Consider the following 25,269-nt stretch of genomic DNA (forward strand, 5'->3'; position numbering starts at 1 on the left):
CATATATATATTCTTTTTCATATGCTTCTCCATTATGGTTTATCATGATATTGATTATAGTTCCTTGTGCTATACAGTACACCTTGTTGTCTATCCATCCTATATATAATAGTTTGTATCTGCTAATCCCAAATTCCCAATCCTTCCCTCCCCCAACCCTTCCCCCTTGGCAACCACAAGTCTGTTCTCTATGCAACGACCATCAGTTCAATGGTTCATCATCGTTCTTCCTCATTGGTCACTGCAAGTCTCCAGAACATACAGTCTTTCTATCCTTTTAGCAGGACAGGATGCTTCAAAGATATTGTTCCCTTCCTTTGGTGATGCATATTTGACGGTACCCATTAATAAATAACAATTCAAGAAATAAATAATAACATAATAAGTAAATAATAAAAGATGGAGTCCTCAAATTATTACATGCCTGATATGTGCCAGGTGCTTTGCACATATTATTTCTAATCCCAACAATACTGCAAGCTGCTAGTATTACTTCTATTTTATAGTTTAAAAAAAAACTGATAAGTCACTTGCCCAAGTTCACACAGCTTAGAAGTGTCAGAATTAAATTTGAATCTATTTCTCTTTTATCCCTCTCTGCCATACTTCAAATATTATTTAGTTATAGACATACTGCTACAATGAACAGGCAAGGATATTGTTCACATTTAAAATACTTGATTTTCGGGACTTCCCTGGAGGTCCAGTGGTTAAGACTTCGCGTTTACACCGCAGGGTGCCCGGGTTCCATCCCCAGTCTCCCTGGTCGGGGAACTAAGATCCCACAAGCCCCAAGACATGGCTTAAATAAATAAATAAGATACTTTTCTATCCCAATTTCCTCTCTCCTTTTCTCTCACTTTGCTTAATGTACTTCTCCATAAACTTAGCCTATACAATTAGCCATCCTTTCCTCAATGGAAATGGATTTTTATTATGATCCTATTAGTCTCACCCCTCCAAATAATTCTTTAAAAAACAAAAATTTTAAATACCTGTTAGAATTTGCCAACAAACACCTACCAAAATTCCTTACAATGAATTTTAGTAAAGCACAAATTACAGTATCAAAAACAGACACTGATGCTCATTACAAATATATGAAAAATAATTTTTAAAGTTCCAATAACTCAAGATTGTTTATTTTTTTTAATTTCAAATAAAATTTTCCAACATCGTATCTATGATTTATAAGCCAGACATAAAGAAGGCTTGTCACAACAAGAACATTATAACAGGGGCTTCCCTGGTGGCACAGTGGTTAAGAATCCTCCTGCCAATGCAGGGGACAAGGGTTTGAGCCCTGGTCCGGGAAGATCCCACATGCCGCAGAGCAACTAAGCCCGTGAGCCACGACTACTGAAGTCCACACACCTAGAGCCCGTGCTCTGCAACAAGAGGAGCCACCGCAATGAGAAGCCCACGCACCGCAATAAAGAGTAGCTCCCGATCGCCACAACTAGAGAAAACCCGCGCACAGCAACGAAGACCAAACGCAGCCAAAAAAAATGACATCACTAGAATAAAATTAGAGAAGTTCTTCAACTAGGGGCAACACATTACATTCACCTGATCAACAGATTAGATAAATATTTTCAAAAGATTTTTTAAATAAACATATTCTTTTGCATAGTCATAATCCTTAAGAAAAAAATATTGCATCATTATAATGGTCAGCTATTCATTAAGCCCATTAAATTGATCATCCCATAGTGTGATTTAAATAAAAAAGAACAACACTTCCATTCTCTTCCAACAAAATGTAATTCGATCAAAAAGAACTCAAACCAGAAGATATAATGGGGGAAATATGAGATTTGTAAGCAGAGGTCCTAAACTGCCACTACTTAGCTCTGTTGCCTAAACAGCTTGTCAGATAGTCTCTGGGCTTCAGTATTTTCCTCAATAAACATGGCTTTAGCAATAATTTCCAAGGTTTCGTGAAGTTCAAAGGTGATGAAACACCCTCCATGCTATAAATTATTACATAAACATCGATAATTATTTATTACGAGCTAAAAGGTCTGGGTGCTACGTGTATCTCCTATTACCACAAGTATTTTATAATTGGGGGGAGAAGCAGAAGGAAGAAAAAAGTGAGCCTGACAGCCACACAGGCTGGCGATAACAAATATTAATCTGTCAGAAAATGTAGTAGGCAACTAGTGGGAGAAGCAAGAAATTAGCAAGCAGCAGAAGAAAAACATTCAAGCATAGCATTTTTCTGAAGAAAAATATAGAATAGCTATGTGATGCGAGAGTATATAGTCACTAAAATAATCATACAATCTTTGCTAACTTCATTGCCAAGAATTTTTTACTTATTAGGGAATTTGATAAAAATTTAATATGCCAAACATTCAATCTCAAATCTCTGGAGTCACTTGATATTGTCACAAAGTCCATAATCAAAGAAAAAAATGCTTTGGCATTCATAGATGACCCCACATCGCGAAGGATTCTATTACAAACATCCAAGGACATCTTCCATCCCACATATGGGCTGGCCTCGGAAACAGCATATGCCCCTCTCTAGCGGCTCTGAGATGGAAGCACTGCCCAAGGGACTTCCCAGAAGTTCTAAAAATTCAAGACACACTGAGACAGGAAAACCCTTTTAAAAGCTACCCCATATAGAACAAAACACCCCAGTCTAATGATCTACACTTTCTTCCCTCTTGCCTCATTATTGTCTAAATATTGGTCCTATAAGACTCTTTCACATACAAAATCAATACTCCATGCCATGTGCTCTGAGTGGCTTCTCTCACTAGTGATGACAAGTCTGTGCTGACACATCTCAACCAGATTCCTTTGTGACCAAAGCACAGAGACTGGTTTACAGCCTGGGATCAGAGCTAAGCTAGTTGACTCTTAAGAGTTTTCAAATCCTCACCCTCATCCTCTCATAGACCACCCACACCCGCACTAAGATCACTGCCCCAGAAAGCACTATAAAGCACTTGCCTTCATGTGGCCAATAGTGCAGCCAAGAAATCAGGAAGGACCTTCTTGTATAAGTACTGCTAAAACTGCAGAAACCAAGGATCACATCTTGGTTTTTGTAATAATGCTAGCAGAGTACACACAAGAAAAAAGTAACTGCACTAGATGGTAAAGACGGGGATGAACCACCTCTTCCTTAATATCCAGTGTCTTTTGTCTTAAGATTTGGTGTGATATGTCTTTAGAAAAAAATTAAAATTTTAAATGTTTTAAAAAAAAGAAACCAGGCAGGTTAGAGAACCGTACAAATTGACAGTGAAATGTAGCTCAAAGAATAAGAGGGCAGAATACAAACTAATGCATTTTTCAAGTAATAGTGGTAGAGTGTTTACTAAAATAGATTACAATAAAATTCATATATATTGGGCTAATTTTTTAACAAACGGTAGCATAAGAATGGAGATTCCAAAAATATATTCATTCTATGATAATTGCTTAATATACGTCAAACCACAAGATACACAAAAATAAGGGGGGGGGGTAGAAATCACTAATAAAAGTTACTGGGAGAGTTACACAGCAGTATAGAAGAAAATTAATCTAGATACATATCTTACACCAAACACTATAACGAGGTCCAGATAGATCCAGGAGAAAAGCATCTAAAAAACTAGAAAAAAGAGCAGAATAGCATATTTATCCTACTTGTGAAGGGGAAAATAATTTCTGGCCAAGAAAATATATAATATCAAAAGAGATGGAGTAGTTGAGTATAAAAATGTAAACACTAAAGAACAAGTTTTGCATTACAAAATATAAGGAAACAAACAGAAAAGCAACAATAACAGAATGAGATAAGACGTAAAGTATAATGAAGAAAAGATTATATCCAAACCATGTAAAAAGTGATAAAATTATTGATACAAGATGTCAACATTCAGGTTCAACTTGGTAAGAGCTCGCTGTTGTTTTTTTAAAGATCGTTTAGTTTTAACTGTAAGAAAATACTAAAATCAAATCATCATCACTACCTCCTGAAGTAAGCAATTAAAAGAATCTTGAGGCAATTATTCACCTACTAAACTAGCAAAAAGTACACAGCCTGAAGCTGCGGAGAAAACCTGTATATTTACTCCCACAATATAAATCGGTTCCACCCTTCTAGAGAGCAATAAAACTGTGACCTTTGACACAGTATTTCTCCTTTGAGTATAACCGCAGGAACCCAACAGTAAGAGAGAGGGAAAAAAACTAATTTGTACAAAAATATTCACAGATGAACTATTTATAATAGGAAAAAGTAGCAATGGCCCCAAATAGAGGAACTAAGAACTTGAGACATATAAACACAACAAATACTGTAACATTATTTAAAATGACAAATGTATGAATTCTGTGTAATTGCGTACAGAAAATATGTATAGAATTGTGTATAATGTACATACAAAAAATAATGTTCATGGAAAAAGAACACATACTGATGGCAAGGAAGAAAAGGGAGAGGGGAAGGGAGGCTGTACGCTGACAAAAACCTGAAATGAAACTGGAACAGATCAACCGTTTTATACTTATTTAAGTTCTTGCCTTGGGGGTCCTCAGCCTCGCCTCCCATTACCTTTGTGCTTGGTCTAGAGTGGTGTTTCTCACACTACTGTCGTGAAGGACCAGGTTGCTTCGCTTTGTCTTGTATTTTGTTTTGCTTCTATTCATTAAGGAAAGATACATGGTCCTGGTGGTCCCACTGCACGTGGCTAGTTCTCAGCTCCAACCAGGTGTGAACTGACATGTGTAAGCACCACAAAACCCAAATGGGTCTATATCCTGTTCAAACAAACTAATCCACTGCTGATGCACTTGGATGTGGCTTCAATGTCAAGTTGCTATAGAAATTTCTAAGCACCTACTCTCAATGTTTGTGCTTATCTCATGGCACCAGTCAGCTGACCACACTTCAAGTAGCCCTGGTCTAGAGCTAGGTGAACTGCCAGTTCTGAGAGTCTCACTGTCAGGAAAGCATCTCTTCAAGGACCCCCAGGGAGACCAGGACAGGCCTGAAGCCTTCAGAGCAGCCCATGTCAAAATCAGCTGCACATGTTACCGCCTGCACATCTGCAGACACTGCCCAGGTCCCACACCCATCTATCAACCTGCCAGCCTCTGCCCATGACCGATTCCCACATCCCTCTGCTCATCCCCCTGTGCTGATGGTCCTTAACACCAAACCCACTTTCATTTCACAACTGTTAGCATCTTGTTCATTGAAATCTGCAGCTGTGAGAAACCCAAGCTTCCTTCATTTGGGGTCACCACATTCAGAAGCTGAGCCATGCATGCATTTGCTCGTTGAGGGCAGGAAAATTGTATCACATTCATTACTGAATTGCAAAAACAGTACCTGAACGGTGCAGAGCAGGACTGGACAAACATGGAACTGCAAGTTTTGTGTAGTTATTTGTCACTTAGTTACACAGTTTAGTCTCTCTCTCTCAAACCGGTCCTCAGTGCCCTCCCGATCTGGATTTAAAATACACTGCACAGCACGGGCTCGATTTAAACTCTTTGGCATAACTAAACAATGGGAATCATCAAAAGAAAACCGATGGCCAGGCATAGAAAAACAGACTGAGGCACCAGCAGGAATACTCACTTTTCAGGTTTGTTTGGCTAAAGTCATGCTCTTAGCAACATGGACACCAGAAATGCACTGTCCCAGCTCTCCTGCCTTCCATAACCAAGCCAGCCTCACATGGTTCCTCAAGACAGCAATGCTGTCTCCACAATCCCTTCCCACCATGGACCCTATCTGGCTCCTACTTCCAGAGGCCACCCAGCCCAGAATGACCAGTGTGTGCTTCTCTGCATGGTCTTAGCTAAAGAAGATTCTAATTATCATTTACATGATGCACTGAACGGAAACGTGACCAAGATGCAAGACTTGATTTCGAAACCTGAAATTACAAGGAAGTCAAGAAATACCACTCAGGGCTTCTCCAAGGCTCCATAACAATTCCCTCTGTCAACTTCTCCCACCCCACGATCAATCTGTAAAAGAGAAGCGCAGCATTAGAAGCCCATGCATTGTTTAAATCCAGTCTTCAATGCATTTCAATACAGATACAGAGCCATTCACTTATTACTTTATGTTGGATGACCCTGCATACTACTCAGAAGTAACATCAAGGACAAAATCACCTTGTTTTATACTGCTTGCCACTTAAAAGAATATTAAAACACTGGCGAATATAAAGGTCAAGGTTACAACATGTTTCAGAGGAGCAAGTGAACAGTCATTTTAAATAAAAATACACCACACTGTCAATCAGTAGGTGTTTGAAGAACTTTGTTTACGACAGCGTGTTCTTGGAGACCAGCCTCCGCTGGGAAACAGGAAGGGAGAGGGAGCCTGTGTGGGCTGCGCACTCAGGAAACAGTGTCCCGCGTAACCCTTGTTTGTATAACATCAGAACAGTGTGGAAAACAAGTGGTCATTGCCTCAAAGAGAAACATGATGTAGGTAGATGGAGTCACAACAAATCCATGACACACACACCCATGCACAAGGGAGACAACAAAAGGGACAAGAACGCAGTATTTCCTAGAACACTGATTATTTAAAAAAAAAGAGAGAGAAAAGAAATGAACTAAAATAACTGCTTATAATAGTGAAAAGAACTAACCCCCATGCTCAAGAACAGATTTGCTTAGTAATTTACGGTACATCCATGAAACGTAACACTTTTTCAGCCATTTAAAATTGACTTGGGATGAGTATTTACTAATAGGAAAAACTGTACATAGTATTTTTGAATGAAAAAAGCAAATAACAAAAGAGTGTGTACGATGTAATATACACAACATGTACACGCTCCACGGCACAGGATGTCGTAACAGCATCGGGAAATAAGGTGTGATTTTTTTTTTCTTCACATAGTCTTTTGGCATTTTCTAATTTTTCTTTAGGAACATGGATTCACTTTTTATTAATAAAAACAATAATATTTTTCTTAACTGAAAGTATTTAGAATCCAAAAATATATGTGGAATAGAACAGGCAGTCATTCAAATGTTTCCTTTTCTTAAACCAAGCTTTCCTTAGGCTTTCACAACTTCACAGCTTTAAGGGTCTGGATATTCTCGCTGCTCCAAGTAAAAGTGTAGTTTGAAATAACTAAGAGATTATCTCGAAATGAGTAGCTAAGGAAACGTGGGAACACACAAGTAAAAGAGAGGTGATTAGGAAGGCAGACAAGAATGTGATTACAACTGAGAAAAATGAAGCTAATCAAGGACACTGTACCCCAGTCGGATGCCATCTAAGTTTACAGGCGGGGATGGTCTGTGCGGAGTCTGGAAAAGAAGCGATGAGAGAGAATGAGGCTGTGATGTCTTCTCCGGGGGCAACAGAAGGGGGGCGGGGGGATGTGGGGCAGGAAGTTTATTCAGCAGAGAGAGAGACAAGCAAGCTTGGTGTCCTGATAACATTTACATCCTAGCAAGGAGAGACAGAAAATAAACAGAAAGAGACATAAAAGATAATTTCCGGCAGAGATAAGAGTGATAGAGGAGCCTGAGGGTGGAGACCAGGGAGTTGGGGTCTTGATACAGTGTGATGGGGGTGGAGCATGGGGGGCTCTCCAGGAGGGCTAGATCTCAGGATGAGGGACCAGGCAAGCAAAGTGGAAAGAGAACCCTCTCTAGATGAAAAAGCATGTACAAAAGCCACAACTCCAGGAAAAGCCTGGCTATGTCCTCAAATGACAGAAAGAAACTCAGGGTGCTGGAGTTGAGGGAGAGGGAGGAGAGGTCTGCAGAGGCAGGAGAAGTGCAGGATGCAAAACCACTGGAGGGTCCCCAGATGAGAAGCGCCACAATCTGATCTACATTTTTTTTTTTTTTTTTTTTTGGTGGTACGCGGGCCTCTCACTGCTGTGGCCTCTCCCGTTGCGGAGCACAGGCTCCGGACGCGCAGGCTCAGCGGCCATGGCTCACGGTCCCAGCCGCTCCGCGGCATGTGGGATCTTCCCGAACCGGGGCACGAACCCGTGTCCCCTGCATCGGCAGGTGGACTCTCAACCACTGCGCCACCAGGGAAGCCCTGATCTACATTTTTAAAGATCACTCTGGGACTTCCCCGGTGGTGCAGCGGTTAAGAATCCACCTGCCAATGCAGGGGACACGGGTTAGAGCCCTGGTCCGGGAAGAGCCCACATGCCATGGAGCAACTAAGCCCGTGCGCCACAACTACTGAGCCTGCGCTTAGAGCCCACGAGCCACAACTACTGAAGCCTGTGTGCCTAGAGTCCGTGCTCCACAACAAGAGAAGCCACTGCAATGAGAAGCCCGCACACCACAATGAAGAGTAGCCCCCGCTTGCCCCAACTAGAGAAAAGGCTGCATGCAGTAACGAAAACCCAATGCAGCCAAAAATAAATAAATAAATAAATTTATTAAAAAAAAAAAAAAAAGATCACTCTGGCAACAGGAAGACCCACACTGTCCAGTACAGTAGCCACTAGGCACATGTGAATGCCTCAATCTAAATTAATTTAAATTAGGTTAAATTAAAAAATCAGTTTCTTCATCGCACTGGCCACATTTCAAGAGCTCAGTACACAGTCACATGTGGCTAGGGTTACCATACTGGGCAGTGCAGATATGGAACAATTCCATCATCCCAGAAAGTCCTTTAGACAGCCCTGTCTAAACAAGGCAAGACGGCACCTTAGCCTCTGGGGGTGGCAGAGGAGGGAGTGGGGGCTGGGTTGCTCGCGGCAGAGATGGGGAGACTGGGGTAGAGTCAGTCTATAACTTTAGGGTACAGCCCGTAAGCACAGAAGACAGAATAGCTGTAGAAGTGTGTGGGAAACGGCAGAATCGAGGTCAACCCCTAACTGCTTTGATTCATTACTTCATAAGACTGCCCACCTCTCTCTGCTTGACTCTTGCTTTCATCAAGCAAGCATCTGCCTATTAATCCAGCCTCTCGGATACTTCCATATCTGAACGGTACATATGAATATTCCAATGACTGGAGCACAGATTCTCCAGTACAATCTGGCTTCTAGAGCAAAACAAACAGACGACAGTTTTAAAATACAAAAATTAAGTACACGCAGACGGGAAGCAAATGTGCAGTCAGAAAGTAAAACGGGGACATCCCTGGTGGTCCAGTGGTTGGGACTCCACGCTCCCGATGCAGGGGGCCCGGGTTCGATCCCTGGTCGGGGAACTAGATCCCACATGCATGCCGCAACTAAGAGTCCGCAGGCCACAACTGAGAAGTCCGCATGCTGCAACTAAAGATCCCACATGCACAACGAAGATCCCACGTGCTGCAGCTGGGACCCAGCACAGCCAAAATAAATAAATAAGTAATAAAAATAAATCAAATTAAATTTTAAAAAAAGAAGAAAGTAAAACAAAGTTCCAGATCAAGTGCAGCAAGCACACAGCCCACAGAAAGGGGAAATGTGATAGAGAAAAGCACTATCAAAAAATAGGCAGTGGTTGAGAGTCCGCCTGCCGATGCAGGGGACACGGGTTCGTGTCCGGTCCGGGAAGATCCCACATGCCGCGGAGCGGCTGGGCCCGTGAGCCACGGCCGCTGAGCCTGCGCGTCCGGAGCCTGTGCTCCACAGCGGGAGAGGCCACAACAGTGAGAGGCCCGCGTACAACAACAACAAAAAAAAAATAGGCTGGGGGACTTCCCTGGTGGCGCAGTGGTTAAGAAGCCGCCTGCCAATACAGGCGACACGGTTCGACCCCTGGTCCAGGAAGATCCCACAGGCCGCAGAGCAACTAAGCCTGTGCGCCACAACTACTGAGCCTGCATGCCACAACTACTGAAGCCCACGTGCCTAGAGCCCGTGCTCTGCAACAAGAGAAGCCCGTGCACCGCAACAGAGTGGCCCCCACTCGCCGCAACTAGAGAAAGCTTGCGCACAGCAATGAAGACCCAAAGCAAAAATAAAATAAATAAAATACAGAACACAACATTTGCAAAATCCAAAACCTTGGTTTCAACAGCAAATCCACAGAAATAAATTTGTCCAAATCAGCTAAGTAGAAAAAAAAAAAAACGCATATAATCCCAAGAGACTGCAGGCCTCTGCTAAATGTTGATAAATCATGCTTGTGGCCATGAAGTGTTAAGAAAAAATAGACATGTTAATGCAGTCATGATTCTTCTAGTTTGCTCCAACTTTGACGTTCTCTCTGCAGAGAACTCCTACGCCTTACAGCTGCACAGCCTGGTCCCAGACGGCTAAAGGCACAGTCCGAGCAGCAAGGTTTTGACACACTATAAATTTACTGTTCCACTGAGGCATCATTTATTAACTTTTTTCCTAAGTATGAAACTAAATCCTTGCTCTGGGTATCTAGAGCAATGAGGATGCTGTCACCTGAACAGCTGGGAAGGGTTTGGGCAGGACACGAGGAAGAGCAGCTACTACGATGCTCAGAGGACAAATGGGCAAAATAAAAATCGTCCGAGAATGAAGACACTGAGGTGCGCATCTTCAGCAGCACTGAACTGAAGCTATAATCCATCTAAGTAATTCCCAGCTTACATCTAAAAAACAAAAAATGTGAAACCACCTTGTCAAAGGTAAAAACCTCTTATAGTCTTTTCTTATTATTTTTAAGAATAGATGGCTTTCTTCAGGATGCATTTCCCCTGATAAACTATATTAAACATGAAGATTAGGTTTCCAGGCTAACCCATAAAAAGTCCATCAGTATGAGCTGAAGCTGAGTATGAATAACACCCCTGAACAGAGCTCCTCCCAGAGGAGCCTAGCAAACACTCAACGCCCAAGGCTTTTGCTACCAGACAGAGCCTCACAAAGAATTACCAAGTACAGGACGTCCCTCTGTGGCAACCCCAAGACCCTATAAATTCCATTTCACCTTCTACTCGGAGGGATCCCCCCACTACCTCCCACTAAAGAGAAGGATAGCAGTAAGTAGTATTCCACCAGCAGCCATGAGTACAACAAACGCTGCAAGGTAGGTAGTACAGAAGGGAAAACCAAGGCTTACAGAAAGTCAGTGAAATTAAGGCACTTGCTGAAGTCCTGTTTCTATAAAGTAGTAAGAAGGGGGGCGGACCGGGACCCAGGCCAGTCTAGCCCCCAAGTGCTACCGGGTTCAACTGAGAGGCAGATGTCGTTTTGGTAGCAGGAGCTAGGTGGGCGGCTGGCAGTAAGCACAGGCCATTGTAGGGGCGTGGGGAAAAGAGCAGTTTCTTCCTTTATTTCAAGGCTATATCATTCCAAGAAAGCAGAAGGGAGCCACCCCACTGAAGTGAGTAGCCTGGGCCGGGTGCTCTGTCAGGCTTTCCTGCAAGGGAGGGGAGAAGCTGGAGCAGGCCCTGACAGCTCCACTCTCCAAACTCAGAAGGACAGCCAGAGGGGACTTCCCTGGTGGTCCAGTGGTTAAGACTTCGCCTTGCAAGGCAGGGGCTGCGGGTTCGATCCCGGGTCTAGGAGCTAAGATCCCACATGCCTCGCGGCCAAGAAACCACAACATGAAACAGAAGCAGTATTGTAACAAATTCAATAAAAGACTTTAAAAATGGTCCACATGAAAAAAAACCTTAAGAAAAAAGGACAGGACACCCGAGTCCTTGGAGTTAGCCTTTCCAGGCTGACAGTTCCCTGACAACAGCAGCGGCAAGACGCTAGGGAAGCAGCTGTAGGGTTTGACGGCCTCCACGGTGCACGCACCCTCATCAACTTCAGCCATTAAACTGGATCTATCAGTGGTCCCGCTCTGCTGGCTGGGGTTCTGGAGAGAGAGCCCACACCAACTGAGGCTGCTTCCAAGGCCTCAGGCTGGAAATCCTGCCCCGGGCTCCTGTCTGAGTTTCTCTGGAACTTGGGCCAATTGGTGGGAGGGCCAGAGGCCTGTGCCAGTCGCTGCTTCCTCAACAACCTGGGGGGCAAAGATCCCAGGAGCAAAGAGGTGGGGCCCTGAGGTCCCTCAAAAGGAAGGGTTACTCACACATCCAGGGTCTCTAAACTAGAGGCTGCCAAACTCTGCAATCCGAACCCTGACCTCTGAGCTCCAAGCCAGTCGGTCCCCCCAGTTTTCCCTGTGGGCGCCTCACCTTCCTCATCTATGACCTTGATACACTCCACCTCCCAGGGTACCGGCTGTGAAGTCATCTTTAACTCCTCCCATTTCTCACCCACTGCATATGCTGCCACTAAGTTGAGCCATACCTTTCATCGAAATCTCTACCGAGTTTAGTCCCGACACCCCACCATCTCTATCCCCACTGCCATCAGGAAAGCGCCCCCCTCCGATATTACAAGAGGCTCCTAGTTGAATTCCGATTCAAGGTCTCCCTACCTCCCAACCTATTCCTCATTCCACTTCCAGAACAGCCACACCAAATAACCACGGCCTCATGCTGTTCCCTTGCTCTTAACTGGCCTGCTCACCCGGTCTAAACTTATCAAGACAATCTCCTTCACAACTCACATAAGTCCCAGCCTTGCTTTCCAGTTTCCCCAGTAATCCTCTCTTCCATAAGCCAGTGAAGGCTCTCATTTACATGCCGAGCTTGATGCCACTCCCACACCTTTGTCTCCCCTCCTCCAAAATGCCACCTTTTCAGATCCCATCCAGTTGTCCAGGCCAATAACTCTTCCAGACTTTACTGATTGCTCCTGTGCCTGAAATCTCCATTCACACGTTACAAGTGCCACACGGTTCAAAACTTAAATATCCTATAAGTGCTTCAGGGTCTAACCTGATGACATATCAGGGCTTACGTCCCATCTCTGTCACATACTGAGATGTCTGTACATGTCTTTGAACAAGCTACCTAACTTCCCTGACTCTGTTTCCTCTCTGTAAAACAGGGCAAAAATAGTGATTATCATTTATAACAGGTTACAATTGTAATTAAATGAGATGTTATATATAGAAGTACCTAGGACAGTACTTGACACATTATAGACACTCGAAATCGGTGCTCACACTCCACTATGATAGAAAGATCCAGATCATACTCTCCTTTCCTGTGGTCCTCTGTTTCTCTCCTAATACTCACACGTCCCCAGTAGCACCTAGCACAGTCCTGGGGGCATTAAGAGGCACTAAATAAGTATTAGTACTTGCTAATTAACACAAAACGTTTTATTATTTATCTTATTACAGGAAGCACATACTATTCTGCAACATCTCTAGTCTGGAGTCACGTTCAGATTCATTAAATTCTTATTATTGCCTTGTCCTGCTGTTCCAGCTCTAAAAATAGGTGCTCTCGTCCACATCTGCCCTGCACATGGGGACAACGGGTGTCCTGGGCTGATCATGAGCGGCAGCACAGAGGCCTGGGCGACACCCACAGACACCAGCTCTCTTGTCACCTCCCCGAGGGGCACCATGTGTGATCACTTCTACCAAGATCCTGGAGCATCTAGAATCATAATACACAAAATACTCAGCAAGTACCCAAGACACATTTCCCTAGCTTTTCAAGGGTCCAGCTTACGACTTTCCAGACAATATGATAAAGTAAAAATACGGCATTGGTTATTTTTTGTTTGTTTGTTTGTTTTTCTGCGGTAGGTGGGCCTTTCACTGTTGTGGCCTCTCCCGTTGCGGAGCACAGGCTCCGGACGCGCAGGCTCAGCGGCCATGGCTCATGGGCCCAGCCGCTCCGCGGCATGTGGGATCTTCCCGGACTGGGGCACGAACCCGTGTCCCCTGCATCGGCAGGCAGACTCAACCACTGCGCCACCAGGGAAGCCCAGCATTGGTTATTTTTAATAACCTTTTTTATTCCAAAATGCATGCTCATGATTTTTTTTAAAACAGAAAAGATAAAGCCTTACTAGCACAGGTTCCCAAACGGCACAGTTTTCAATCCTTAATTCTCTAAGACCTCAGCTATTCTGTGTCTTCAACAATCAGTATCCCAACCACGATAGAGATGGACAAAGTGCTTTGAAAGCACAGGAAAATAATTCTCTAACGCAGCTTGGGGGGGTGTGGGGAAGCCCCCAGGAGAACACCTGAGCTGGTTTTTAAGGATCGGTGGGGTTTTCAGGGGGTGAGGGGTTGGGAGAGGGCATTCCATTCCAAGCACAGGCCAACGTATGGAGGGATGAAAGCATGGGGCATCTGAAGAACACAAAGGTGCTAAGGGACAACACTGGCAAGGAAAGTTGGATCAACGTGGTAAATTGACTTGTTTGCTCTGTTAGAAAAGTCTGAACAGTGCCACTGAAAATTCCTAGGCAGGGAAGACATGATAAGACCCATGTTCTAGAGAAACAACTGGGAGTGCAATGTGACAGATAAAAGGGAGGCAAGGTGGTCAGTTAAGAGGCTTCTGCAAGAGTCCATCCAGGCAAGAGGTGATGAGGGCCTGAGCCCTGGCAGTGGAGAAGGAGAGAGGAGGCCAAGCCAGAACCTGGTCACTAATGGAAAATGACATAAAAGAGACAGGGATACACCTATGTCCACAGCAGTATTATTCAAATAGCCAAACGGTGGAAGCCACCCAAGTGTCCACTGATAGCTGAATGGATAAACAGAATGTGGCGTACACATACAATGGACTATTATTCAGATTTAAAAGGGAAGGAAATTCTGACACATGCTACAACATGGATGAACCTTGAAAACAAGGTAAGTGAAATAAGCCAGTCACAAAAGGATAAATTCTGTATGATCTCACTTACATAAGGAACCTAGAGAGCAGTCAAATTCACAGAGACAGAAAGTAGGATGGTGGTTGCCAGGGGCTGGGAAGAAGGAGGAATGGGGAATTATCGTTGAATTGGGAAAGAGTTTCAGTTGTGCAAGATGAAGAGTTCCAGAGATGGAGAGTGGTGACGGTTGCACACAACAATGGGAATGTACTTAATACCACTGACGTGTATACTTAAAATGGTTAAGATGGTAAATTTTCTGTTGTATTTTACACAGCTGTTTAAAAAGAGAGAGAGGGAGAGGGAGGTAGAGTGGATGGCATTGTACATCTCCCAGCCTGGGGCACTAAATGAATGGCAGCACCTTGAACTGAGCTCCAGTCCACAGGAAGAATGTAGTGGAGAGAAAAGAGAATTCAGAGAGGCATCGATGTCCAGGTTCAACGTGAGCTGAGAATACAAACTCTCCAAAGGCTCCCTGACAGGATCAGCAGCATCTCTTACATTCCCAGACTCTAAAAATGACACAACTTTAAAGGGTAATTAACTGCTCCCAAAAAGAGCCAGCAAGTGACTTCTTGATTATTAGATTAGAAAAGCAGGACTCTAGGGTATATAGGGCAGATTACATACATATGTCAATTTCACCCCTTTCTGAAACCCAAATAAAAGAACACTTAAGTGATTTTTTTAAAACATAAACCACAAACCTGGAAACTGTGCTGTAGATGGGTAAGCACTAAAAAGACTAAGATGAGCTGATAAAGCCGAATCCTATCCCTGCAGGAGGAAAAGCCAAGATTCTATCTGATTTACACCCTAGAATTTCCAAAAGACTCCAGAAAACTCCAGGTTACTCTGAAATTGGGGTAAAAAGGAGCTAAAATAAGGAGGAAAGGTTGAAAATCTATGTAGGTACCACTCAGCGCCCCAAATCCCTCCTGCATACCAGCAAACTACTGATTTATTCTCTAAAGCAGGTAAAAACAAAGGATTCAGGTCTGTGGGTCAATGGGCTAAGTTAAGAATAGGGGTACCATAATACATGGAGAATTAGACACGTATGTGTAATGTACATGTATCAGTACAGAACGGGTTAGAAAATACAAACTATTCTAGGTATTTCAGGCAGGAAGGGATTTACTACAGGAAATTAGAGGCTTACAGAATCATGGGAAGAGCTATGAGAGCCAAGGTCAGAGAAACTACCACTCAAGTTCAAGAAATCAGGATGCACAAGCATCATAAGCAACTGAACAGATGATCCCAGCTCCCCCATGACTGATGTGTCTTTGAGTCCCAGAAGGACATTCAGAAGCTGACTGGAAAATCTCACATCTGCATTGTGAATTGTGCAATAGCAATAGTGGCTTCTCCTTCTCTTTCGCCTTCCAAATCTCTCTGGCAGAACCAAAATCAGAATCCTGCCATCAAAGGATTCTGGGAAATGCAGTGTCCATGTTCCCAGCTCCTGCAACATGGGAGAAGGCTTAGCAAAACAGGGATAGGGTTGAGAACCAAGAGACAATATCCAGCTGGTATTCTATACCCATATGCTGAGACCACCCTCATCCTCTTCTGCTCAGCTCCCCTGAGTCCTGGCAGACAAGTCTTCAGTTTCCAGGCAATAGATGACAGAAGTCTCCTAACCCGTGGTCAAAGGAAAAAAATCAGGATGCTAAAATGTAAGGTTCCCCAAAGAAACAGCCCAGCCGGATGATCCTACAGTAAAGCTGGTATTCAAAAGAATAAAGAATTTTCATCTCTAAAAGAGCCAATAATTTGAGCCCAAGTAGGTGCAATTGTTTTCAAAAGGAGTCAAATTCTCTAAATTTTAATTTGCTTTAAGAAGAATGTATGTGTGGAATATGACATTATGGTTGCGCTAAGATTAACAATAAATTATTCAATCACCACAATGTGAAAATGTGAACCCACAAAAACCTCAATGCAGGTGGGGTATGTCACTGGAGTAACCAGTTGTACTTGCCTAAACTCTAGAACTTTGGTTTCAAAGTATGGCCTGGGAACCCTGTGATGCCCCAAGACCTTTCAAGTGTTCTGGGAGGTCAAAACTATTTTCATAATGAACTCATTTGCCTTTATCACTCACATGCTCTCATGAGCATTTTTCAGAGTCTATGTGACATCCGATGACATAATCACTCTAATAAGCTAATGGAACGGAAATTGTTTTAAGTTTTTCTGTCTTAATTTCGAATATGGTAAATGTCAATAGATAGAAACCACATAAAAGCTCTTTGGGGTCCTCAAAAATATTTGAGTATAAAGGAGCCAAAAAGCTTGAGAATTGTTGCTGTAAAACAACTTTTTAGTTAGTTGATTTTGGAAGGGAACTTTTGATATGTGAAACCAATTAGACTTAGTTTAAGTTTATATCTTCCAAGAGAAAAAAAAAACAATCTGTAAGTTCCTAAATTTTGCTTTACTATCTTATATCTGCTTATCCATCAGGAGGAGGATTTTTCCACATAGACCCTAAATTAAATTATTTTTTTCCCCTGGGAAACAACTAAACACCATGATAGCAAGTCTCACTGCCCAGAAGGCAGCATACACAGCACAATAGTAAAGAGCAGTCCCTACAGGGACTCAGATACTTGTACACCACTGATCACAGCAGATTTATTCGTGATAGCCAAAAGGCAGAAACAGCCCAAATGTCCACTGACAGATGAATGGATAAAGAAAATGTGGCCTATACAAAATATAGACTCTAATTTGGCCTAAAAAAGGAAGGAAATTCTGATACATACTGCAACATGGATGAAGCTCTTGAAGATATACTAAGTGAAATAAACCAGACACAAAAGCACAAATACTCTGTGATCCCACTTATATGAGGTACCTAGAATAGGCAACTTCATAGAGACAGAAAACAGAACAGTGGTTACCACAGGCTGCAAGTAGGGAGGAAGGGAAGTTATTGACTCATGGGTATAGAATTTCAGTTTGGGATGATAGAAAAGTTCTGGAGATGGATGGTGGTGATGGTTACACACGATGCGGATGTACTTATGGCACTGAACTGTATAATTAACATGGTTAAATTGGTATAAATAAAGAATAAAAAAGCAGAGATTCTAGAGCCAGATAACCTGGATTCAAATCTCAGCTCTACCACTTATAGTTTGTGTGACTTTTGTGCTTCAGTTTCCTCATCTGCAAAATGATAATAATATACAGCATAAGGTTGTTGTGAGGATTACATGAGTGAATATATGAATAAATATATGCTTAGAATGCTGCCTGGCAACTAGCAAGTGCCCCATCACTGGCTCTCAAACTTTAGCACGAGTCAGGATCACCTAGAAAGCTTATTCAAATACAGATAGCTAGACCCCATCCCACAGTATCTGTCTCAGTGGGTCTGGGATGGGACTCAAGAATTTGCATTTCTAACGGGTTCTCAGGACATGCTGGCACTGCTGGTCCAGGAAGCACACTTTGAGAACCACTGCTCTGTACAAATATTAGCTGTCATTATTATTATTAGCAATGTCTGAGGTAGTACCAGGCAGATCGATAAGTACTCGTAGAAGGAAGGACAAAAAGACAGAAGTACACTCCTGTGTCGCTCCTCTATTCACAGAATACTTCACTTCTGGTCACCGAATGTGAGGGGCAGGGTGGACCCCTCAGGAAGCAATTCTCCATCTCTCTGTAGACACTGAGTACCCCACAATTTAACTCAGCTCTGACACTACCTAGAGACACCATCACATTCCACAGGTTAAGGGCTCAGTCCCACAAGGCTGCCTCCCCCTGCCCCTCTACTTTAATCTTTTTTTTTTTTTGCGGTACGCGGGCCTCTCACTGTTGTGGCCTCTCCCGTTGCGGGGCGCAGCCTCCGGACGCGCAGGCTCAGCGGCCATGGCTCACGGGCCCAGCCGCTCCGCGGCATGTGGGACCTTCCCGGACCGGGGCACGAACCCGTGTCCCCTGCATCGGCAGGCGGACTCTCAACCACTGCACCACCAGGGAAGCCCTGCCCCCCTACTTTAGACACCAGTTGCAAGTCCAGGTTATCACCTGTGCTTCTGAAGGACTGACTATAAATAGTAGGTGCCCACGACCCCCTCCACAGGTTCAATTAATTTGCTAGAGCGGCCCACAGAACTCAGAAAAACAACTTACTTACTGGATTATCAGTTTATTACAAAGGATGTTAAAGGATGCCAGTGAACAATTAGAAGAAGAGATACGCAGGGCAGGGTATGGGGAATGGGGCGTGGTGTTCCTGTGCCCTCCCAGCACCCTCCAAACCCCACAGTTCAGGGATTTTTGTTGTTGTTGTCTTCATTAGATAGGCAAGAATGACTAAATCATTGGCCGCTGTCGATTATGTCTATCTCCAGTTCCTCTCCCCTCCCCCGAGGTGAGGAGGGGCTGTAAGTTCCTACCTTCAAATCACTCAGTTGGTTCCCCTGACAACCAGCCCATTCTTAGGAGCTTTCCAAAAGCCCCTAGCGCAAACTCAGGTGTGGTTGAAAGGGGATTGTTTAAGGATAACAAAAGACACCTTCATGGCTCTTATCACTTGGGAAATTCCAAGAGTTTTAGGAGCTCTGTGCCAGGAAAAGGGTCAAAGACCAAATATATATTCCTTATTGTAAATCACAATATCAATATTGTAAATCACAATTTCATATTTTCCCACAAGTAGATGATCTCAAAGCCTTTCCCACTGGATTTTGTTTCCCAAAATAAACAGACTGTACCAAAGCCCTTATCTCAGTCTTCAGTTGACCCCAGCTGAGACAGGGCATAAGGTAAGCTCCCCACTCTCAGACAGGTGGGGAGGGGCATAATTAGCACCAGAGTGGCCCAGCTCCTCTCCTACCTCATGCTTCGTACCAAGTAGATGTTTTAGAACTACAAGTTCAATGGGTAAAAGAAAATAAAATGATGGCAAACTATAGAAGACAGACTATAACTGCTGTGTTATAAGACACAGACCCTAAGTAATGTAGGCTTCAGAGGAAAGGATGAAGTTTGAAGCAGAAGACAAATAGAGGAAGGTGGTCCTAGGAAAGGAAATGAGCCTTAACACACTGAAGACCCAGAGACTGGACTCCCCAGAGCTGACAACCTAGAAAGTGAGAAGAGGTGGGACAAGGTACATTCTGATGAAGGAAGGGCTCAATAACTAAGGAGATGAGAGTAGATTTTACATGGTGGTTCATGAAGGCTTGTGAGCAGAAGTATGAACCAATTTCCCCACTCAACCACACCAAACTTTCTACGTAACCACTGACAACCAAACACCTGGGCTTACAACATGTGATTAACTCTCTTTTATCTCTTTCTTTTCTTCCTATGGTGATTACTAATTGGCCAGGCGCACTTTACATATTAATTTACTTAATCCACAAAACAGCTCCATGAGGTAGGTTCTATGATTGTCCCCATTTTACAGATGGAGAAACTGGGGCACAGAGAAGTTACACAGCTGGGTGACAGAGCTGGGATTCAAACCCTGCCAGTCTGGCTCTCTCTTTCACATCTGTCCCCACAACAAAGTAACCACTTTCTACATGATAACCCCACATGATTCCTTTCCCAATGTTTCCCATATGTTGTATCCTTACCATTTTCAGAACCTGTAACCACAGATAATTTGTATATCTCCTACACGTTCATTGAGTTCCTGGCATATATACCAGATGCTGCACCAGCTGCTGGGAATACAAAGATACAAAGTCCCCATTCTCCAGGAAGGTCCCATCACAGATCTTGCAAGATGAACCAAGTTATGGAGAGGTGAACCTACAGGTCGAGGTGAGAAGGTGGGCCTGGGATGAAACCAGATTGGTAGGTGAAAAAACAATCCTCACCCATCCCAGAAGAACTGTTACTTGAGCTGGAATGTTGTTCTCCTATTTATTTCTATTCATCTTTATCTAAGACCATCTTCAAAAGTATCCAATGCAAGGATGACTATTTTTTCCACTCAAATGGTTTTGGTCCTTTGTCTACCACAGTCCTATAGCACTGGTGGATTAAAGTCTGCTGTGTTTGGCACCAATGGATTTTGCTCTGTATGGTTCTTATAGCCACGCATGTATGAGTTGGCACATAGTAGGTGATCAAGAACCCTTATGGGGTTCATGATGAAGTGTTAAGGACCATAGGGAAAGATCTGGAATTATCATGCACTGTGCTTTAATATAATTTGTTATAAAACCTTCTTTCTCTTCCTCCCTTGAAACAGGAAATAGACTGATGCACCGGCATTGTAAATAAGCCTAGTCTTCCCCAAAGAAGTACTGTGATATGAATGAAATCATCAGTTTACACTGGACAAGATGCTTCTAGAATAGCGTTTGGCACACAGTAAGCTCCCAATAACTATTTGTGGAAGTGAATTAAAATAATAAGCTTGGGCTTCCCTGGTGGCGCAGTGGTTGAGAGTCCGCCTGCAGATGCAGGGGACGCGGGTTCGTGCCCCGGTCCGGGAGGATCCCACATGCCGCGGAGCGGCTGGGCCCGTGACCCATGACCACTGAGCCTGCGCGTCCGGAGCCTGTGCTCCACAGCAGGAGAGGCCGCAACGGTGAGAGGCCCGCGTACCGCAAAAAAATAAATGAATTAAAAAAATAATAAGCTTTTTTTTCACACCTGCCTTACACTATAATGCGGCAAAGACTTCCAATAACAAAGTTCGTAAGAAGAATTTGAAGAGTAACCCGGATCAAACATAGAAAAAGCAGTTTTACGCACTTCACATGTGTTATCCTGAAAGAATTAGGCTACTTTCTTCCTGGAGTTCACAATCTGCAGATGGCTTAAATTAATTAGGGTCATCCCTCTCCACCTTTAAAAGCTATTAGTGGAAACCTGCCCAACACTAGACACAAAATCTGAAAATGGCATTTTCAAATACTTTGTGGATAACAGGATTTAATGACACTGCTGACCGTCACATTAACTAGTGTGATCACAATACGCTAAGTATTAAATATAACCATTTCATTCCACTCTACACAGACCTTTTTGAAAGAAAAAAATAAGTAATGAACAAATGAGATGTTTATCCCCCAAATGATCTGGAATTAACAAAAAAGAAAAATTAAATATCACAGAGGATACTAATTCTGGGACTTCAGTGTATACAAAACAAAAAGGCTTTGAAATCAGCTGAAATCAACTCACAACATAATAAAGGATACTTTGGAACATTTGCCGCTCATTTGGTTGTGTTTTTTTTCCGCAACAATACATAATATGAATAAAATGTGTTAGACTATTGTTGTGAAACCTACCTCAGTCCCTCCATCCACGCACCTCCCTTTTGCATTGAGATCTGCCCAGTGACACATGAGCTCTAAAGTGGGTGGATAAAAATAACCTGATCCTCAAAAAGACATGATAAACGCCAGACAGCTGAGTCACTTTGAAGCCCATTTTGACTCCCGAAAGGGACATTCACCCTCCTTTTCCTTCTCACACTTACACATACAACCTGGTGAAAAACACCACCAACAGCCCTAGGTGGAAGGCAGTGATGCGTGTTCACTTCCCCCTCCAGTCTCTGAGGTCACGACTCGCGACTGAACTTTTAATAATTTATACTATTGCATTTCAAAGTGACTCATTTAGAGGAAGAAGCGGAAAGGCTTAAGGAAACCGTAGTAATCCAGCAGACCCCCTATTTCTGCTGCCCGAGTGTAAGCACCCGAAGGTTTCTTCTGACATTCTGACGTAAAGAAAAGGAGTGGGGAGAAATTTAAAGTGGAGGGAGAAAAGCTCAGAGAGTAAATCATAATTGACCAGGAGTGGGAATCCCTGGGCAAAGCAAACGGTCCCGGAAAGAGAAGGGGGGAATCAATCTCGTCCACCTACGCGCCCTCCGCTGTCGCCCCAAAGAGGACGCAAACCATCTGCAACGTACAGTTAAGATCAGGGAACTCTTCGACTCGATCTACCTTTCAAACGGTGGCGGGGTTTTGGGCAAGCTTCTAGGTACTGGGGCCCTGTCAGCCTAAGAAGCCTGGCGGAGCAAGCCACCGCGGCCGCCCAGTCTTTGGCCTCAGCAGCCTTGGGGCATGCAGCGCCGGGCACCCAGTAGGCACTCACTAAGTGTTTGCTGAACTGCAGTGCCCCTGAGCCAACTCTGGCGCCCGGCGAGGAGGTCCCCGGCTGCCACTGCGCATCTTCTCCCCCCGCTTCACGTGCCGCCGAGTTCGGCTGCTCGCGGCCGCCCCAGGCAGCCCGCACCGCGACCCTCCCCCGAGGCGCCGCCGGCGCCGCCGAGCCTCACTTACGGGGGAGTCGTAGGAGAAGGCGCACTCGTTCTTGTAGACCCTGTCCCCGGACCGGGGCACGCGGATCGTGGGCATGTGGGGCACCAGCAGCTCGCCGATGTCTCCTGCAGCCATCTTCCTATTGCCGCTGCCGCCCGGCATGCCGAACAGGGCGCCCCGGCGCTGCATGGCCGCGGCGCGCACCCAAGCGGAGCGGAGCGCTGGGTCCGCCCGCGGCGGCGGCGGCGGCGGCGGCTGGCTGCGCGGGCGACTGGAGCCGAGCCGGGAAGGGTGGAGAGAGCGGGCCGCGGGGCTGGAGCGGGCACGGGGGGCCTGCGCGTACTGGCGGGCTGGTGGAAGGGACGCTGCTATTTTTAATCCAATGGCGAATCGCCGGCCCAGTTGCAGCGTCAGGCGGGGCGCTGGGGAGGGCCAGCCGCAGCGCGCGGGGAGGGGGAGCTGGAGAGGGGCCTTGCGCCGTGGCCCGGCTGGGCGCCGGGGGCGGAGGGCGAGACCCCGGGCCGCAGACTCGGAAGTCGAGAGCATGCTGCGGTGGGGCACCACCTCCGTGTTTTCTACCGTAAATCGTTAGGCTGCGAAGGGACAACTCCGAGGCAACCAACACAAAGAGCAGGATTTGAGGTTTTAAAAACCGCTTGCTTTTAAAATATCTGAGGATAACAGCGGGGACTGCCCCTGATTGGGTAGGGGTGGAACTTGAGGTGCAAATCTAGAACCTAACGTCGGGCCCAAATCTAAATTTGTTCTTTGCACTTCAGTGTTAGTCTCACTAAGCCTCATTCCTCACTTTTTTAACATCTAAATCTCGTTAGAAGAGAATAGAGTAGGATCCAGGAAGGATAGATGTGTATTTTTCCAATAATACAGATTTTTCTTACGTATGGGGCAGGGGTATATTTTTCTCTACCTTTGGAAAGTCTTCTGCGAGATTCGAGGTCTCCGCGTTCAGCATTCAACTGACTGATTTGGGATCTTACGTGCACACATGCATCTTCCCTACCTTTGCACGTCCAATTCCTCAAAATAAATAATAAACAGGGTTAGGTTGGGGAGAATACGGGGTAATAATCTGCAAACAGAGCATGCCTCACAGCATACTCTCATTTTCTCCAAAAAACTCTTAAAATACAGGTTCAATTCCATTGAGCTTCCCTACCTACACCCAACTTAAAGGGCAGGATACCAGTGATCCCTACCAGTTAATGAAATGGATAAATAGTGACTCAAAATGCTGATTTCTGTGCAATCAAAACTATAATGAGATACCGCCTCACACTGCTCAGAATGGCCATTATTAAAAAGTTTACAAATAACAAATGCTGGGGAGGGTGTGGTGGAAAGAGAACCCTCCTACACTGTTGGTGGGAATGTAAGTTGGTGTAGCCACTATGGAGAACAGTATGGAGGTTCCTTAAACTAAAAATAGAATTACCATGTGATCCAGTGATCCCACTCCTGGGCATATATATCCAGACAAAACTATAGTTCAAAAAGATATTTGTTTTTCTCTTTCTGACTTACTTCACTCTGTAAGACAGACTCTAGGTCCACCCACCTCACTACAAATAACTCAATTTCGTTTCTTTTTATGGCTGAGTAATATTCCATTGTATATATGTACTACATCTTCTTTATCCATTCATCTGTCGATGGACATTTGGGTTGCGTCCATGTCCTGGCTATTGTAAATAGAGCTGCAATGAACATTGCAGCTCTATTTACATGACTCTTTGAATTATGGTTTTCTCAGGGTATATGGAAATCTAAAAAAAAATATGGAATCTAAAAAAATATATATGCTTCTGAAGAACCTAGGGGCAGGAGAGGAATAAAGACACAGACATAGAGAATGGACTTGAGGACACGGGGAGTGGGAAGGGTAAGCTGGGACAAAGTGAGAGAGTGACATGGACATATATACACTACCAAATGTAAAATAGATAGCTAGTGGGAAGCAGCTGCATAGCACAGGGAGATCAGCTCGGTGCTTTGTGACCACCTAGAGGGGTGGGATAGGAAGGGTGGGAGCGAGACGCAAGAGGGAGGAGATATGGGGATATATGTATATGAATAGCTGAAAAAAAAAAAAAGATACATGCACCCCTATGTTCATAGCAGCACTAGTCACAATAGCCAAAACGTGAAAATGACCTAAATGTCCACAGACAGATGAATGGATAAAGAAGATGTGGTACATATATACAATGGAATACTACTCAGCCACAAAAAAGAACAAAATGATGCCATTTGCAGCAACATGGATGCAACTAGAGATTATCATACTAAGTAAAGTAAGTCAGAAAGAGAAAGAGAAATACCATATGGTATCACTTATATGTGGAACCTAAAATATGGCACAAATG

At 44.2% G+C, this 25,269-nt stretch overlaps 1 protein-coding gene and 1 non-coding gene across 2 annotated transcripts in view; one reads left to right on the forward strand and one right to left on the reverse strand.

Moving 5' to 3' along the window:
* Positions 1-23,113, reverse strand: part of USP13 (ubiquitin specific peptidase 13) — a 121,905-nt gene extending 98,792 nt beyond the window's left edge. The window contains exon 1 of the mRNA XM_030862988.2: positions 22,907-23,113. Coding sequence (XP_030718848.1) covers positions 22,907-23,074 — 168 coding nt within the window. The 5' untranslated portion in view covers positions 23,075-23,113. The remainder of the gene's footprint in view (positions 1-22,906) is intronic.
* LOC115857727 (small nucleolar RNA SNORA81) lies at positions 3,007-3,185 on the forward strand. Its single transcript, XR_004041358.1, has one exon. It is a non-coding gene; the product is annotated as a small nucleolar RNA SNORA81 (small nucleolar RNA).
* Positions 23,114-25,269: the final 2,156 nt, after the last annotated feature.

Source organism: Globicephala melas, chromosome 4 (genome assembly GCF_963455315.2).
Source record: "Globicephala melas chromosome 4, mGloMel1.2, whole genome shotgun sequence".
Lineage (NCBI taxonomy): Eukaryota > Metazoa > Chordata > Mammalia > Artiodactyla > Delphinidae > Globicephala > Globicephala melas.